Genomic DNA, 18,896 nt, shown 5'->3' with positions numbered 1-18,896 from the left:
TCATCGAATCTTCAGTCATTGAATCAAACTTGATCAATCAAAGGATTCTGATACGTCTTCTCCAGCCACGAGATCTTCTCCAGATGATAAGGTTAAATCCTGAACAAAACATCCAGTTTGGGATAACCTTTCTTCAACGGATCGAGATCACAATGAGGATAGACTTTGAGTCTTGAGTCTCGCTGTCCGGGAAGTCTTCAAACTTTAATTAACGTAGTCCGCAGACCTTCAGACTAGACTGATGGAAACGTTTTGTCAACTTCAAAACTCTTCATGAGGATTTCTCCAACAATCTCCCCCTTTTTGATGGTGACAAAACCTTCCTGCAGATTTGGATAACTTTGACTTGCAAAACATTTCTCAAACACATATGCATATCTTATGGAAGTAAATGGCTAATAGAATAACACTAGAATCTACAACCACAGAAAATAGGTTAGTCCAAGTATATGATTAAGCCATTCATAAGATAACAATATTGATTAATAGAAGCAGTAAAGTCAAGTCCAAGTCTAGGCGCTTCTTATCCGGACACAAAATAAAGTCAAGTCTGTCAAAAAAAACAGCTTAAACACAATCCAACAAACAGTTAAAAAAATGATTGAAAGTTTTTGATCAAATCATGCATCTCTCCCCCTTTTTGTCATCATTTAAAAAGGATGAGATGAAATCAAGATTGCTTGGGAACGCGGGCAAGCTGGAAATCTTCCATAGACTGAACAATGCCTTCCAGCCTTTTAAAGTCTTCCTTCAGCTGTACAACCTCCTCACTCTTGGCATTGGCCTGATTCTGAATAGAGAGGGCTTGCATCTTTTCATTCAATGAACAGGAAGAAGCTTGACCTTCATTCTTCAAGCTTTGAACTTTGCATCCCAAGGCATAAATCTGACCTTTCATCTCCAAGAGAATATCCATGATTCTCGCGAAAATCTGCTCCATTATCGCCCGAGTACTTGCTTCGGCTCGATCTGGAGTATAAGCAGACGATGGTGGATCAGCATAATCTCGCAGGTTTGGCGATGAAGCTTCATGACCTTCCTCTAGAAATTGAGATGCATAAACATCTTCTGGGTCTGCAGGCGAGCGACTGACTCCTTCACTTGCATCTGGATGTGAAGATGTCACTCCTTTCTCCTGATCTACCCCTGTTTCCATGCCTACAGGTGGAGAAGAGATTTCCTCAGGTTCTCCTTCTTCTCTTCTTTCTTCTTCAGGTCTTTCTTTCTCTGCTTCTTGCTCTGCTTCTCTTTCTTCTTCTTCCTTCTCCTCTACTTCTCTTTCGTTCTTTTCCTTCTCCTCTGCTTCTTTCGTCTTTTGTTCCGATTCTTTCTATGGAACAGGACGACTTAAGTTCTTCAAAGCCATTGCAGAGATGGTGATGTCATTGTCATCATCTTCATCCTCAACGAGGAGAGCTCTTCTTTTCTTTGATGGAGCAACCATGGGCTCCTTCCCTTTTCTCTTAGCAGCGAAGAGAGTTGATGAGATTTGGCGAGTCTTCTCCTTGAATTTCTCCAATTCCTTGCTCGGTTCCTTCCGTACGCATTTTGGTCACCATTTTCAGTCCTACCACCATATGATCGCATGGTCGAACACAAAAGATTTGCGGAGGCTGAATATTCAGATGTCTGAATAACTTCGTAACAAGGCTTGGGTAAGGGAGTTGACCTCTGTCCTTCATCACTGCTCTATACATGTGAAACATAACAGTATGAGGAAGAGAGAACTTCCTTCCACTGAGGATGGCATACATCAACTTTGCCTCAGAGCTTGAAACATCAGTTTTGGAAGTTGATTTCGGCCGAAGGCAATTAATCACGCGCTTGTGAAGCAAGATGTTGAATGCATTCATCCTTGAGTAGGTGATCTTCTCATCCGTTCTCCGTCCTTCACCGTTCAAGTGTGGCCCGAGCAATGGAAACTTTGATTGGTTGATATCTGCCTCTCTCAACTTCTAACACGTCCGCCAAAGATATTCATATCCACAACATAATCGTGTTCTTTAACATCTTGAAGGAGAATCTATTCGCATCTAGAAAGCTAAGATTCGAATAGAAATATGCATCAATTCAGCATAAGCCTCGTTGAGTCGGAAGCGAACTTTTCAAGTTGTAGAGTACTGAACTTTTCCCTCAAGTTCACTTTCACAAAGATCCGGAAAATCAAAGTCCACACTTCTAGGGTTTATTACCCCACGCTTTAGCAATTTCCAGTACAGATCTTTTTGTTCCTTTGATCTGAACAAATCTCCCATTTCTCCTTGAATTTCAGCCGCAATTCCCATTTTCGGGTGAAATAGACTGAACAGATTGTCATCGTCATTCCCATCTACAGGATTTAGCCCCCAGTCACGAGGATCACTTGGGATATTCGCAAGGGTTTCCTCACCACCCCTTTACGAGCGATTCCCAAACTTTCCATTTTTCGCAGAAAAATATACTGTTCCTATATCCTTTTTCTTTAACAAAACTATCAACATAGTTCAAAGGAGTACGAATTCCTTTTAAAGCACGATATAGCTTGTAAATAAAAGTGGGCTTTTGAACTCTTACGGGGTCTGCATCCTCGATGATTTCTTCCTGATGCTGATCAACAACGCCTTGAGGACTAGATGGTGGAGAATGACGCTGCTGAGAATGTTGTGGGCTCGGTTGCTGATTTGGAGTAACTTCATCTTCGCAAGATCGAAGTGCGTAGGCCCCTCACTCATTCTCTCGGGTCCCCGCTTGCGATTCTTGACACTTTCGTGAAGAAGACATCTTTAACAAAGTGTTTGGAAGTTTCCTTGCTTGACTTTCCCAAAAAAGATGATAACTTTTTGAAGATTTAGCGAAGAAGACAAACGGGAATGGAGGATCGATGCTTTCTAGGGTTTTTGAGAGAGAAGAGATTAGAAAAGTGAAGAGAAATCGACAGTGTTCATTCGGTTAAAAAGAAGAGTAAACGAACCGTCACAAAGGAAATAAAAATATGCATTTTCAAAATAACTGTCTTTATCCACAAAAATAGCTATTTCAAAAATAACTTCCCTTTTGAAAATGAATCGATGCAATATTTACGTCAATTAAATATAGCAACAATTTAAACAAGTCGATGATCGTACCTTTTCAAGATAAGATTGGAGAGAGAAAGACTTACAGTCTGAAGGTCGAGCCAAGACTGTAGATAAAGTCTTGTAAGCCTGAGTCTGAAAGTCTTTAGACTTTGATATCCTCATACCTCAAAATGTTGAGTCTGGTCCGTATAGACTCAAATTGATTTTTCTCCAAAGGCTTTGTGAGTATATCCGCCAGTTGATTCTTTGAGTCAACAAATTGAATTGAAACGTCTTCATTTTGAACATGATCTCTAATAAAGTGATGTCGAATCTCTATATGCTTCGCTCTTGAGTGGAGAATTGGATTTTTGGTGAGGTTGATAGCGCTGGTGTTTTCGCAATTAATCTCCGTGCATGAGTCTTCGATTTCAAAATTTCTTAACTGTTGTTTTATCCATAGAATTTGCGAACAGCAGCTTCCAAGAGCTACATACTCTGCTTCGTTGTTGAAAGAGACACAAGATTTTTTGTTTCCTTGAAAACCAAGACACTGTTCGTTCCAAGCAACCGGCAAGTTCTGAAGTGCTCTTTCTATCAACTCGCAACCGGCTAGATCTCGCGTCTCGAATATCCCAGAAGTTTAAAGTCTCCTTCTTAGGATACCAAAGACCGATGCTTGATGATGAAGCAACGTATTTTATGATGCGTTTGGCAGCACCGAGATGGGATTCTCTAGGATCCGATTGAAACCTAGCACAGATGCAAACACTCAACAAAATATCAGGTCTAGAGGCAAAGATAAGATAAAGAAGTGATCCAATAATGCTCATGTACAGCTTTTGATCAACTTTCTTCCCTTCTTCATCTTTGTCTATCTTTAAAGAACTTGACATCGGTATGTCGATCTTTTTGCACTTCTCCAGTCCAAACCTTTTGACAAGATCATTAACATATTTTTCTTGAAAAGTAAAAGTACCTTCATTCAATTTTTTTACTTGAAGACCAAGAAAGAATGTTAACTCTCCCATCATACTCATTTCAAACTTATCCTGCATAGACTTTGAAAATTTCTTACACAAACTTTCATTAGAGGATCCAAAAATGATATCATCCACATATATTTGAACAAGTAAGAAACTTTTGTTTTCCTTCTTGATAAATAAAGTCGTATCCACTTTACCTTTGACAAAACCATTTTGTATTAGGAACTTACTTAATATGTCGTACCAAGCCCGAGGTGCTTGCTTTAAACCATACAAAGCCTTTTTTCGCCTAAAGACGAGTCCGACTTCTTTGGGTCTTCAAACCCTGGTGGTTGTTCCACATAAACTTCCTCATGGATAAATCCATTTAGGAAGGCGCTTTTGACATCCATTTGGAATAACCTGAAATTCTTATAACAAGAAAAGCAAGTAATAGTCGAATAGCTTCTAACCTTGCCACCGGAGCGTAAGTCTCATCATAGTCTATTCCCTCTTCTTGCGTATATCCCTTGGCCATGAGTCTTGCTTTATTTCGTACGACTTTTCCTTTCTCGTTCATCTTGTTTCTGAACACCCATTTGGCTCCAATAACAGTTTTACCTTTTGGTTGGGATGTCAATTCCCAGACATCATTTATGCTAAACTGTCGAGCTCTTCTTGCATAGCTTCAATCCAGCTTTCATCGATAAAGCTTCTTCTATGCTCTTTGGTTCAATTTCAGAAACGAGTGCCACAAAGACTAGACTCTTCTCGCCTTTTGGATCTTGTGCGAATTCCTTCATTAATTTCGCCAATTATAAGATCTTTGGGATGACTGGACTTATGCTTCCAGTTACTTGTTGATTTGTCCGGTTGCTGATCTCTTTCTTTATTTGGATCTTCACTAACAACCTGATGCTGATTTTCCAGAGTCTGAGATGCTTCTTGAGATGTAGACTTTGGAGGGTCCGGGAGCAGTTCAGATTCTTCTTGATGAGTCTGACTTGATTCATCTTGTGTTGAGTCTTGAAATTTGACATTCATTGACTCCTCCACAGACCGGCTCTTTTTGTTAAAGACTCAAGGCTTTGCTTGATGTAGAATATCCAAGGAAGATACCTTCATCTGATCTTTCTTCAAACTTACCAACTCGATCTTTTGCATTTTTCAGTATAAAACATTTACAACCAAATACATGAAAGTATGAAACAATAGGCTTCTTTTCTTTGAATAACTCATAAGGGGTTTTCTGAAGAATAGATCTTAAGAAGACTCTATTGATGATATAGCAAGCTGTTGAAACAGCTTCAACCCAAAATCGAGAAGAAATTTTACTTTCAATTAAAAGAGTTATAACCATTTCTTGAAGAGTTCTGTTCTTTCTTTCCACAACTCCAATTTGCTAAGGAGTATATGGAGAGGAGAACACATGCTTAAAGCCAGATTCATCACAGAATTTTCTAAAATCTTGATTTTCAAATTCACCTCCATGATCTGTTCTTATACTAGAGATAACACAACCTTTTTCATTTTGAACCTTTTCAGCAAATTTTTCAAAATACGAAAAGGTTTCGGACTTACTTGAAAGGAAATATACCCAAGTAAAACGGGAGTAATCATCGACAATTACTAGGCAATACTTCTTACCCCCAATACTACGAGTTCTGGTTGGTCCGAAGAGATCCATATGCAGCAACCGTAGTACATGATTAGTAGAGACATGATTTATTGGCTTAAAAGAATTTCTTACCTGTTTTCCCGTAATACATGGAGTGCATGAATCGCCTCTTTTGGTATGGTAATTTTGGTAGACCTCGAACAAGCTGCTTTGATGAGATTTTGGCTAATTGCTTCATGTTGACATGACCAAGCTTTTTGTGCCATAAGCCTTCTTCGTCTTGAATTGAGATAAGACATTGCGATTCATTTGGTTTCATATCAAGAAGATAGATATTTCCATGTCTTCGACCCATGAAAGACTGAGTAGAGTCTTTACTGATTCCAGAACATGTCCCTTCTTGAAAGAAGATCTTGAAACCAGTATCACACAATTGACTAATGCTGAGAAGATTGTAATTGAGTCCTTCCACTAAGGAGACATTACTTATTGTGAGAGTACCAATTTTCACGGTTCCAAATCCCACAATACTTCCTTTGCTTGTTTCCTCCAAATGAAACTTTTCCACCATTTACTTGAGCAAGCTTTATAAAACAATTTGAGTCTCCTGTCATGTGTCTTGAGCATCCGCTGTCAAGATACCACTTTACCTGTTTCTTGATGGAGACCTGCATTTAAAATAAAGTCTCAAGCTTTCTTTGGTACCCAAATTTTCTTGGGTCCTTTGGTGTTAGTAAGATAAACAGAATTAGCCCATACTTTCTTAACAGGTTTCCATACCATAGGGCACTCTTTTTCAAAGTGATCCGGACTGTTGCACTTTGAACATCTTAGAGCATTTCTTCCTACGGGTTTAACAAAAACTCTTTTGAAGTGATTTTTGTAAACTTCACTTTCAGCCTTTTCTTGATTCTTTCTTTTACTTTAGGAAAATCAATCAAGGGAATTGTTTCTTCTTCACATACCTAGACCAGACTTATTGAAGTAAGGTCTTTGCGCTGAAAGAATTTTCTCAAGTTTTTCAGACCCTATAGAAAATTTCTTTGATATATTTGATAAGTCTGTTTTTAAAAAAGCATTTTCTTTTAAAAGATTTTCTTCATTTTCTTTAAGATTGGAAACAGACACGTCTAGACTTTTAACTCTTTCTTCTAAAACATTTTCTTTTTGTTTTAGAGCTGAGTTTTCTTTTTTTCAGTTTGGAAATTCTTTTGAGAGAAGTCTTAAGACTAAAGCATAGTTCATCAATATATTTAGAAACTTTGACAGAATTTTAAAATTACTTGCCTCAAATTCACTGTCGGTCGATCCCGAGTCGATCCATAGTCTCGAGTCCGATTGTGCCATCGACATAGATTGGCATATTCATTATCACTTTCTTCACACTCAGTATCACTCCAGGTTTCAGCTTTGAGAGCTTTTCGAAATTTTTCAGCTTTTCCTTTCTTCTTCTTCGTAAGAGGACAGTTAGGTCTATGTGTCCCTTTTCTTGCATTCAAAGCAGACTACATCTTTATTTGGTTCCTCATCATCAACGTACTTGGTCTCGCTGTCTTTGAAAGCCTTGTTTCTTTGAGTTGAACCTTCTTCCTTTTCTTTAGTTTTCTGAATCTTCTTATCATGAGAGCAAGCTCCTCATCGTCCATATCATCTTCAAAATCTGTATCATCAGAATCATCATTTGATTTTAATGCAATGGATTTCTTACCTTTTGGATCTTCATCTTCATTGATCCTTTCCACTTCATAGGACTGAAGAGTTCCAATCAGCTCGTCAACAGATAGTGGCATAATTCTCTGCGTCTCTCTTATCGAAGTCTTTATGTGATTCCAATCCCGGAGAGTCCACGCAGTAGCTTGTTTACCTTCATGGGATCGAAGTTGGTTGACCTTGATTTTCAAGACCATTCACAATATCTGTAAAACGACTAAACATGTCGATATTGATCTCCCGGTTTCATTCTCAAGGCTCCGTATTGACCGAGAAGAATGTTGATTCTTGTTTCCTTCACTCGACTGTTCCTTCATAGGTGATATGCAATCTGTCCAAACTTCTTTTGCTGTACCACAAGAAGATATTCTATTATATTCAATTGGTGATAAAGCACAATATAAGGAGTAAATTGCTTTTGCATCGAGTGTTTGTCTCTTGGTTATTTCTTCCTGAGACATTCCGCTGGATTCTTCAGTTTCTTTTCCTCTTTCAGAGACTGATGCAATGGTAGGAGTAATTCCTTTTCTACAACGTCCCATTCCGGAGGATCCTTTGATCGTAGGAAAGCTTTCATCTTGTTCTTCCGATGTTGTAATCCTTTCCATCAAAGTAGGGTGGTCTGGTATTGCTTTGCCCTTCCATCAGCCCTGGTGCTAACATACTAGCCATGGATCTTTTACTATGAAGTAAAACACTTCAAATAAAGTAAGTACACAGGCTCTGATACCAATTGATATTGCTAGTTATAAACACCTAGAGGGGGGGTGAATAGGCGCACAAACAATTTATCGATATACAGAAGCAATTCTTAACAAATTGAAATACGATCAAGGTAGAAAGAGAGAAATTGGAACACAGGATTTATAGTGGTTCAGCTTTTCCAAGCCTACGTCCACTCTTCCGCACCGACAGCCCACCGGCTAGATTTCACTATGATCAAAAGAGTAGTTACAAAGCACAGCTTTGCCTTGATTCCACAAAGTAGATGTACTACCACACCTTCTCAAGGTCTCTCACAAATATAAACTCTCTTTTGTATACAAGTATTCACTCAAAGGATTTATCTAAACAAATAGGAGCTTCAGACTTTGGAATTCTTCTATCGCGCACTCCTCGAACAACTAAGGACGTCTTCCTTATATACTCCTTTATGCCATCATACCCGTTGGCACTTACCAAAGGAATTCCTCCAATCTACCCGTTGGACGGAATCAATTAGGAAGATCGTTCGAGCTATTAAAGGAACGTGTTGATAGCCCATCAATCATGTTCGCCCATACAATCAGGATCTCGGTTTCCATAAGTAGAACCTTCCGATAATATTTAGACAATCATCGAATCTTTAGTCATTGAATCAAACTTGATCAATCAAAGGATTCTCGATACGTCTTCTCCAGCCACGAGATCTTCTCCGTGATGATAAGGTTAAATCCTAAACAAAACATCCAGTTCGGGATAACCTTTCTTCAACGGATCGAGACTCCAATGAGGATAGACTTTGAGTCTTGAGTATGGCTGTCCGGAAGTCTTCAGACTTTAACTAACAGAGTCTGCAGACCTTCAGACTAGACTGATGGAAACGTTTTGTCAACTTCAAAACTCTTCATGAGGATTTCTCCAACACATTCAAGGTTATTTGGACAGTACCGATACAAGCATGCTAGTATTGTAAAAATCTGGTATCCAACAATGCCATTCTTGCCACAACTGGTAATCCTTTACAACCACGATAGGTGAGAGCAAGACGAACAGCTCCATAATAGACATGAGTGTATCCCTGTTGAGCCCATTGTCTGAAGAATTCTGGAGGGATTTGAAGAGTAACAAAGTACTCTTTTTCAGTGGCAGGAATGAGAAGTTGGTCGAATTTGGAGGATTGGATGTACTCCTTTACTTGCTTTGGGGTTTGGTGAATAAGTTGGCGGATGGAGCGGATAGGTGAAAATGATGAGTTAGGTTTGGCAAAAGCGGAGTAAGGGTTCATGAGAGGGAGTTGGGTTTCAGAAATCTTGGTTTCATCACTAAGAGAGATTTCATAAAGATAATCTATCTTAGAAGCATTTGAAACACGAAATTCTAGAGGAGTGGAAGATGAAGAAGAAGGAGCAAGAGAAACAGGTGCTTCGAGAACTTCTAGTTCTATAGACATGATGTAAGAAGATCTTCTCCGCACTGGATTCACCTACCAAGCGCATGGAATGGATAACATTACAAACAAAACCATGGCTCTGATACAATTGAATGGACTTAGACTTAGAACCAATGAAGGAGAGTAAATTTCCTGCAGGTATGCATCCCACAGTGGGCGAACAAATAAAAAAAAAACTAGGAACGCATGTGTAATTGAGTTGAATGTGTTGGATTATGGGACAAAATTGTGTGACACAGTATGGAACGTGTCATAATGATTTGGCCCTATAATTATGACCCCTGTGTTTATTTGAATTTGAATGTGGTGTTACAATTAATTGAGCTTGGTTGTTGCTCATGCTCTTGTACTGTTTGTGATATAAATTGTGCTGACTTGTAGGGAGGGTTTGAGACAAGATAAGTCTCCTTAGTTGTGTGATTGTGTGGTTAGGGCGCTTCTGGGAGTATTACCCTCTTAATTGGGGTTTAGAGCATGAACTCGCTGAGATTTATATCTCACCCCATCGTGGGCTAAATTTTCAAGACCGTAGAGCAGAGGACTTGGAGTCGTGCTGAGGTGACCTAAAGTGTAGGTCAGTTAGGACCGCTTCTTTTTGGAAAGCCAGTCTTTTGTAGTCTTTTGGTCATAGACTTTGTACATGACTCAGTACGTGTATAAATGTGTGTTTTGTTTGTGAATCCGTTACCCTGCTTTTCTATCCCAAACTGTTGATGTTAGGGGATTTATTATTCACTTCCGCATGTGCAATGAAATGAAAGGGTTGGCGATTTGTCCTGGGAAGTCGCAAATTTTATCGACCAGAGAGGGATGGGCATGCGCTCGAGGATCGGGGCATGACACTCACTACATATATAAAAAATAACATAAAATATTTTAGATTCAAAATAAGAAACCTCTTGTAGGAATCTGCTCAAACTAGAAAACCTACTTGAATAGATTTCCTTTTCAAGCTCAAAGTCTAAAAATATTATCAACAATCTTTACCTCGACTCATGACTATGCCAATGTGAGGAAATAAATTGCATTGTGTAAATTCCTGTGAGATAAAAAAAAAAAAAAATTCCTGTGAGATAATATAGGGAAATATACCAAAAAAAGTCATAAACTTATTATGCTTGTACCAAATTAATCTTAAGCTTTTCAATTGAAGTAATTTAGTCATAAACTTTTCATTTGGATCAATTATAGTATTGTCGATTATATGTTAATCACACGAGTCAAAATGAGAATGAAAAGCGCAGTTAGCATTTCATATATCACAAACACGCCATGACAATTGGAGATACAAGATTTATCGATGAGAGTGTTTTCTCCTTTCACATGTTCTTTTTATATTACCATTATAATATGTCTAAGTCCCATTTTAGTATGGATTAGTGTAAATAAAATCGATCAAATTCGTGCATAAACTGATTTAGGGACAGAGCCAGTAATATTGATCTAGTGGGGGGGCAATCATGGAGAAGCACTATGTCATAAAGATCTCAATTCAGAACAAAGCACTCATACTGCCACTGTTAAGCTCCACTTCATGACTCCAAAATTGGAAAGTCAATGATTACTTCAGTTGATCTTAACTTTCGGTTGATTTAAGTTCAAGAAAAGGTCCACGAAGTGCTCAAACTACGAAGTACTCAAGCTACTTATGATATGCATTAAAACTCAACTTTAGTATTAGTGCTTAATCTCATCATTGGATCAGATAGCTAGAATTAACCAAAAGAATCAACGAAAGGTTGGGTAACCATCAAACTATGCTTGAGTAACTTCTAAGTAGCTCGAAATTTCTTATGTCAGCAAGCACAACGTATGTTAAAATTGAAATGTCTTAGAAATAATTTAAAAAGCATCAGCTAAGTGTTAGGTTGATTTGTTGCTATAGTTTGGGTCCATATTTGCACGGTCCAATGTCCCCAAAGGACTTTGGATACATTTTGATCAAAACCGGCCTCTTCAACAAGAGGAGATTTAGCAACATGATCCCACATTTTCGTTTCTCTTTTCAGTATAAGCGCAAGAGTTATTAAGTTCCTCACTGAACATATAATGTATTGAAATGAAGTTCATAAGAACAAACTTGCATATGCAGGCACCCCTTCAATATGAATAGACTAAGTATGACCGTCTTGACCAAAGAACATGGCAAATAAAACATGATGCAACTCGTAGGGGAATCCCTATAAATCTTTTTTTTTTAAAATGGTTTTCAAGAAAGATATTTGTCGCAACTTGACCTGTCTCACAGGGGAGGGGGAGATGTTAGATTTAGGAGTATTGTCAACTTCAGGCCGACGGCCTTCCATTAACTTAAGCTTTCCCAAGCCCATACTTCGTATGATATCGAGCATTCAAATTTTTTAATCAATTAAGCCTATGTAAATTTTGACCGAGGAGTCACCACTAGTCTTTTTGGGATTGGCTAGAAACCCAGTAATATACACGAGGATACCTTACTATTTACGCAACTAGAGATTTTGGACTCAGAGACTTGATTACATTAGCCCAAAGGCTAATCTCTTTCGATACCTAACCTAATAATGTACTAATTAACGTCATGGTAACCTATCAAGAAAAATTTAAGGTTTGTCCTAATCATTCTAAAATAAGGAAATAACATCCAACTATTGAAAAGTATGGTAAATTATAATTATAATAGAAAATATGCAAGCATCCTAAATTGTCCCAAAACAAAAAAAGAAAACAAGAATCCCTATTGTAATACCCTAAAGGCTTATCCAATTTTAGGTTTCAATTCTTTAAAAGGTTTTCTAATTTTTCTAAAATTTTCTGATTTTTTATTGTTTCGAATTTTCTAAATTTTTTGTTATTTCCTCCGGTTCTAAAACATTCTTATCATTTTTTGAATTTGGAATTTTTTTAATTTGCCCAAATTTTTTATTTTTAATATTTATTTATTGTTAATAAAAAAAAAAGGGATTCGGACCGGTCAAGAGACTCGACCCAACTAAACTGATCGGAACCCTATTGGATCGGGTTGAACTAAAAACATTAGCCCTAAAAGCCCGCTCGAAATTAATTACAAAAGCCCATAAACTTTTTTTATTTTTATTTTTTAACTCTCTTTTCGGTCCATATTTTGAAATGAGGAACACCCCTAACCTTTTCATTTTTTTTCTACAGTTTCTTTTCTTTTGATCCTTTTTTATTTTCTTTTAATTATTTTCTCTCTTCTTTTTTTTGTCCTTTTCCCTATTTCGTCTTTTTTCTCCTGCATCCTCTTCCTCCAGCTATCTCCACCCCGGAGCCTCCTGTTCACCTGCAATTTTCCTTGGCCGAACCAAGAACCATCAACGCCACACCGTCACCCATCATCACCGACGCCCACGCTGCTCCGCCCGGCGATCGCCAGCACCTACGTTGCTGCCAAATCACCATCATGCGCGCGCCCTCTGTCTCGACCGGCGACGACCGACGCTGGCCGCCCACTCCGGCGACCCCGAAATTTCACAAAAACCCTCACCTAAATCACGGTTTGAACACCAGAAATTCAAGAAATCAAACAAACACAATGGCACTGAAAAGTGAGGAGAGAAATTGATCCGAATGCTCTTGAATCGTAGGGGTCGCCGGCGTGAGGATGCAAGACCGACTTGGACGGTGCAAAGTCACATGAAAGCGTATCAAAACATGAAGAAATACGAAGTTCAACAATATATGAATAATTTTATTTACTTCTGACCAAAAAAAAAAAAAAAAAAATATATGAATAATCAAACATTAAACTACAAAATATATTTCAGGGTTTCATTGAGGCATTTCATCGAACATACAGCATGCACAATTGACTATGGATTTCAGAAGTAACTTCATTACAGGGCTTGACTTAGACGAGATGGATCGACGTCTAAGTCAACATAAATCATTACAAAACAGGCTCGTTTTGACTAAATTAGTCAGACATTCATCGCTCAAACAAAAATTCACAAAACGTAATAAAGCCAAGCGGGAGCCCACTTGGTTTAGGGACTTCTCAGAAATTCAGAGGTTGGTGACTTTTGACCAAATGATGACGGATTCAGTATGGGGGATAAATATCAAAGTTCACAGGTTGTTCTGCAAAAACTTCTATTTGCAACGATCACCAACGGCATTTGGAATAGTGTTATCCACTTTACATCAAAGGTATCCACTACTGCAATCCCCTGACAGAATCCTAGCTATGGAGATGTCACAATTTTTATAAACTTGTACACATGATTTATCTGGTGAAATCTAAACAATAATTCGTTCTAAAAGATGGCCTTAAAATCTCGGCTACTGTGGACCTGAATCAGCAAGATCATTGTCAGTTGGAGAACACGGCGATGTTATCTCATTAATGGATTGGTCCAATTTGCTGTTAGATGGACCTGAGTCTAGAACACAAGGCTCCTGTTGGTACTTCTTACCAGGAAAGAAGAATGAAGGTCTTTGAGGCACTGGGATTTTAATAGAATTGCTGTTCAACATGAGAATAACCGAATCCATGGTAGGTCGGTCTTCCGCATCGTCTTGCACACAGAGCAACCCGATGTGCATGCATTTGATAACTTCATTCACGGAATAGGCACTTCTTAAAGCTGGGTCCACTACTTCCGACGGCATTCTGTTGTTCCAGTGCTTCCAAACCTAAAAGAATAGTTATATTAGTAATTTTTGTTCAAACTATTGCTATACTTCTATTAAAAGTCATGTTAGCCGAAAAAAGGGCTTTATTCAGATACTCACATAGCCTAGCAGGTCCTCATTGCTGTCCAATGCAAAAAATTGGCTGTTCTTTTTGCCAGTTATAATCTCCAGCATTAACACACCGTAGCTGAAGATGTCAGATTTTACGGAGAAGTGTCCAAACATCAAATACTCAGGAGACATGTAGCCGCTACATTGAAGACAATATATCAACAAAGAAATGTGAGGATGTTTAATTATGGATATGAATTGCCTGAAACAAATCAGGATGAGTCTACTTTTGTTGCATGTCAAGAAAATGCTCCAAGTTCAATGCTAATGCCACACTATTCATTGGCAATAACAAGTTAGATTAGCCAATGTTGAACTTACTATGTTCCAACAATTTTATTAGTGTTTGCTTGAGTCTGATCAGCACTAAAGATCTGGGCTGTACCAAAATCCGAGATTTTTGCATTCATGTTAGCATCTAGCAGAATGTTGCTAGCTTTGAGATCACGATGGATTATTCGAAGCCGAGAATCTTCATGAAGGTATAGCCGTCCATGCGCCACCCCTACCATGACCTTGTAACGTGTTGACCAATCCAGTTGTTCGCTGAGCTCGGGCTCTATGCATCAGTCAAAAAATTAATTTGTGAGTTGCATCAACTCATACAATCATAATGCTCATGCCCAAATCATCACATATGGTTGCTTTCATCAACTTTGGATCTGTGTTCTCATTATCATGTAATTCTTCTTCCCTGTCTACTTCTTCACTAGGGTTCTATATTTAAAATTTATTTCGTGAATGTGGAAATGAAATGATGGAGAAAACTAAGCAGAATGATAGCCGGATGTTTGTTTGTATTGCGTCCTCCAACTATCTCTAATATTTCTGGTTTGTCTTCATTTAGCCTGAATAATATTTGCTTCTTATTTTCTCTCAGTGAAATATATCATTTACACTGAAATGCTGGTGTGTTAACTCGGTGAAAAGGAGACAAAAGAGAGGCAAACCAAATAACAAGCGATCTAGGCTCCCATTGGGCGCATACTCATAGACCACTATTGTTTCCTCGCGTTCCACGGAGAATCCCAGAAGCCTCACTAGGTTTCTATGTTGAAGTTTGGCTACTAGTTCAACTTCAGTCTTGAATTCCTCTACTCCCTGTCCAGAGCTCCTACATAGCCTCTTTGCTGCAATTTCTTGACCACCAGGTAGTATACCCTGATAACAGAATAGACACAAACAAATTTGTCTGAAACAGACATCTTATTGTTTCTTTGTTTTGTTTTACTTCTGGTTATTACTTATATGCAACTGGGCATCGAAATAGGAGAACCAAATACATAATCTTGAAGTTTTTCCTATCTAACTAACGTGAATGAGAAAAATGCCCTAGTGCTTCGAGAAGCTTCACTGTAAACCACAATATTATATTAACGAGCATTAGCTTCTCGATGAGTCAAAAGCTAAATGATATGATTGAATGTCTTAATTACCTTGTAAACTGGACCAAATCCACCTTCCCCTAACTTGCTGTTGTTCGAAAACTCATTTGTGGCGGCTTCTATTGTTGGCAGATCAAATTGTAGGGAGTGGAGTTCAGAAATTTGCCTCCTAACTAGCATTTAAATAGTTCAGATTTTTTTAGACCCTAGTGAAATGAAATCAATCAATGGTACGCATGCCATAGCATTGTTTCGTCAAGTTACCAATCGGATATTCTTCTGTAGAACTTTCGCTGTCCCTTCTTAGAACAATTCTTCTTCCTCTTAGTAAATGCCGAGCTATCATGTAAATAATTAGGTTCAATCCTACAGTTGCGGCAAGGATTGCAGCTGATATTTTCAACCGAAAGGGCACTTTCCCTGCATTTGTAGTCGGAGTTATTAGTATCATTGACATACATGAAAGTATGGCTCCTCCTTCTCATGAAATCTCATCTCCAGCACATACATAAGAACAAGATATTCCCCAAATCCATTCGAATGCTGTTTCAGACAGTCAAATTGGCTGTATTTAGCTGAAACGAGCTGTAAGTAATCTAACTGTAAAGCTTTTAATTCTAGATGAATTGAAAGGAAAAGAGTTCTTTTGCTGGCAGAAAAAATCTAACAACATCTTGAAGAGCAAAAACACAGTTTAAGCCGACAATGCGAGTTCTGCTGTGTTCTGAGAAGAAGTAACAAGCATGATGATGCACTTTTGAAAAATAAAGTATGAGGGTCTACCCCACCTTTTGAGCTGCCCTTTACCCCACCTTTCGGGCTGCTCATGTAAAAGGGGTAAATCTCGAACCGGACAAAGCAACTCGGAAGCAACACTCTGCCCCCGATTTTCCCCTTTTGGAGGCTTAAGAGGCTCGTTGTGGCATTGTGAAGGCACTTCGAACAATTGCTTGGGGAATGATTAGGCACACACTGTGCGAACGTGTACAAGGTTTTCTCCCGAGTGAACTTGACGTCTTGATAGCCATAGTTCCTCGGACGATGCCAAGCAGCCTCTTTCGCCACATGAACCATGGTCTTGTGCAGTAGCTTCATGAACTCATCTGGCTGTTCTATGTTCTCTTCATTGTTTCCGCTCAACCAAGGTTTCATCTCCACGGTTGAGGAGAAATCCGTGTCGGAGTAGAGCAACCTGCACTGATCGTACCACAGGATGGAGACTTTGGTCAACGGGCACAGGCGGGTTATCTCGACGCTCGCGTTCCTGACGCATTTTGCACACTCTTCCTTCGAGACATCCCCTCTGCACATAAAGCTGCCATAAACGGCGTTGCTCGATGTGAACAAGAATGCTTCGTTGCGGTCAGAACTTGCATTGGAGACGAGATCAGCAAGAACGCGATTGAGGTGGGCTTGGTAGGTGCTATTGGGAGCGAAGGTGCTGGAGTTTAAGCAGTAATGTTTGCTTATGGTGAGGGTGGATTCGGCAGCATTGATGAAGAAAAAGCTGAGAGTGCAAAGAAGTACAATAATTGTCATTGGCATCTTTTCTATCTTTCGCTGTGTCGGCGTGCGGTTATTATGATGAAAAAGTAGGATTTGTTCTTTGTTTTCAGATGAGGCCACGACATGGGCTTTTATATATGGCGGAGGACTAGGACTGTATGTGACTATTTTCCATCCTCCTCCTTCCACCGCGGCTTCTCAAAAGACAATGTTGGCCCGGGTGAGCCGTTGCTAATTGCGTTTGTGGAGGAACATAGGACAGGGGAAATTTCTAATTGGAATACAGGTCAAACTTGTGAAGATTGGAATGTGCCGAAATCCCCTTGAGTAAGATTCAAATACAATTCTATAAGATCTCTACTAACTACTCTAAAAACTTTAAACCATTTAATGAAAATGTAATATAATATATCAACATTCTAGCTTTGAACACTTGAAAATGAATGACAGACAATAAAATTTTGATACATGATTTATATGATATATAACAAGTTTTGTTCTTATGATTCATAAAGTTAAGATGGGTGTTTGAATATTCTCATCTTGCACCTCAAATTTATCAACTTTGATATGAACTTATCATGTTTTATATGTCCTCACCTATCAACTTTTCTCCCATAAGATTGCCAACTAGTTTTGATGTACCAACTCAAAACTTAATGTTAACGTCACGATAAATTTGAAAAGAGAACATAATGTGCAGCTTATTTATTTATTTATTTTTAATTCAAAAGAAGCTTCTTCGGTGGCTATCCAATGAATAGAAAATATTAGTAATCTACGTGCATAACAATCATATTATTCCTTTCTTAATTGGCAATAACTTCTACCAAACAAAAAGAAATGTGCACAACCAATAAAGAATGGAAAGTCACTGAAACTGTGGTTTTAATTTTAGAAAAAAAAAATCTATTTTAAAAAAAAGGTTAACATAAAGCTTGGGGACTTATGGCGAAGTTTTGATATTTGCAACAATAGCTGGAATTGGATAGTAAATCGCATAAGCGTGGCTAACCTAAAACTAGCTGAACAAGAGAAGTTGTTAATAAAGATGGGTAAACCTTAGCTCTATATATCTACATTTATAACTTTAGGAAATGTGAAAGGAATCATGTCTTGGTTGACATTAGTCGTGGCTCACTGGAATTTGAAGACGTGATAATTGGATATAGAAAAGGAGGAGGTAGACTGTTAGACAATTCATATAATACTTTGATGCGGAAATTCATAACAAATAGTGATATTTTGATCTTCATGATTTTAACAATTAGATGAAGACATACCTTTACCCATAACATTGCACTTGATGATGATTGTTGTAGAAAACCGAAGAATCTCAAACCAAAAGAAGAAATCCGATTTCTCTCCCTTAACCCACTAAACCTTAATGTATTCAATTGATGGATGAGAGAATACGTTCTTTTTAGTTACTGTTATTCGTTTTTTTTTTTTTTTTTTGGGAGAGAGGACCGGACTCTATTTATACGTTCGTTGAAAAGGTGCCTTCCATCAAAGCAATATACCCTTTCGATTTATTAGAGTCGTATCTTCTCGTAACCAATAATTATTTATAGCATTTCAATGATTTATTAAACCATATAATAAATCACATAATATGGGCCACAATAATTCTTACATTCTCCCACTTGGCCCATATGATGTTCCTTTCATGGTTTAATAAATACTGTAATGTGCACAATAAGATTATGCTATAAAATTTCATTAAATTGGCAATCACATAATAATCAGAATTAAGTAAAGAAAACTAATGCGAGTCATAGC

At 38.2% G+C, this 18,896-nt stretch overlaps 2 protein-coding genes across 2 annotated transcripts; both read right to left on the bottom strand.

Moving 5' to 3' along the window:
- Positions 1–13,758: 13,758 nt before the first annotated feature.
- Positions 13,759–15,508, bottom strand: LOC104442736 (cysteine-rich receptor-like protein kinase 10). The gene is made up of 5 exons (XM_039310737.1): positions 15,500–15,508; positions 15,174–15,384; positions 14,545–14,782; positions 14,212–14,362; positions 13,759–14,112 (listed from the first exon to the last, which is right to left on the bottom strand). Exons 1-5 carry the CDS (start codon positions 15,506–15,508, stop codon positions 13,759–13,761), a joined length of 963 nt encoding a protein of 320 aa, XP_039166671.1.
- Positions 15,509–16,302: 794 nt separating this feature from the next.
- On the bottom strand, positions 16,303–17,147 carry LOC120292511 (cysteine-rich receptor-like protein kinase 25). Its single transcript, XM_039310736.1, has 2 exons — positions 16,416–17,147; positions 16,303–16,332 (listed from the first exon to the last, which is right to left on the bottom strand). The coding sequence occupies exons 1-2, from the start codon at positions 17,145–17,147 to the stop codon at positions 16,303–16,305; spliced, it is 762 nt and encodes a 253-aa protein (XP_039166670.1).
- Between the last annotated feature and the right edge of the window lie 1,749 nt (positions 17,148–18,896).

This window comes from Eucalyptus grandis, chromosome 4 (assembly GCF_016545825.1).
Source record: "Eucalyptus grandis isolate ANBG69807.140 chromosome 4, ASM1654582v1, whole genome shotgun sequence".
Lineage (NCBI taxonomy): Eukaryota > Viridiplantae > Streptophyta > Magnoliopsida > Myrtales > Myrtaceae > Eucalyptus > Eucalyptus grandis.
The sequence above is the reverse complement of the archived record's forward strand: the minus strand, read 5'-3'. Positions and strand labels throughout refer to the sequence as shown.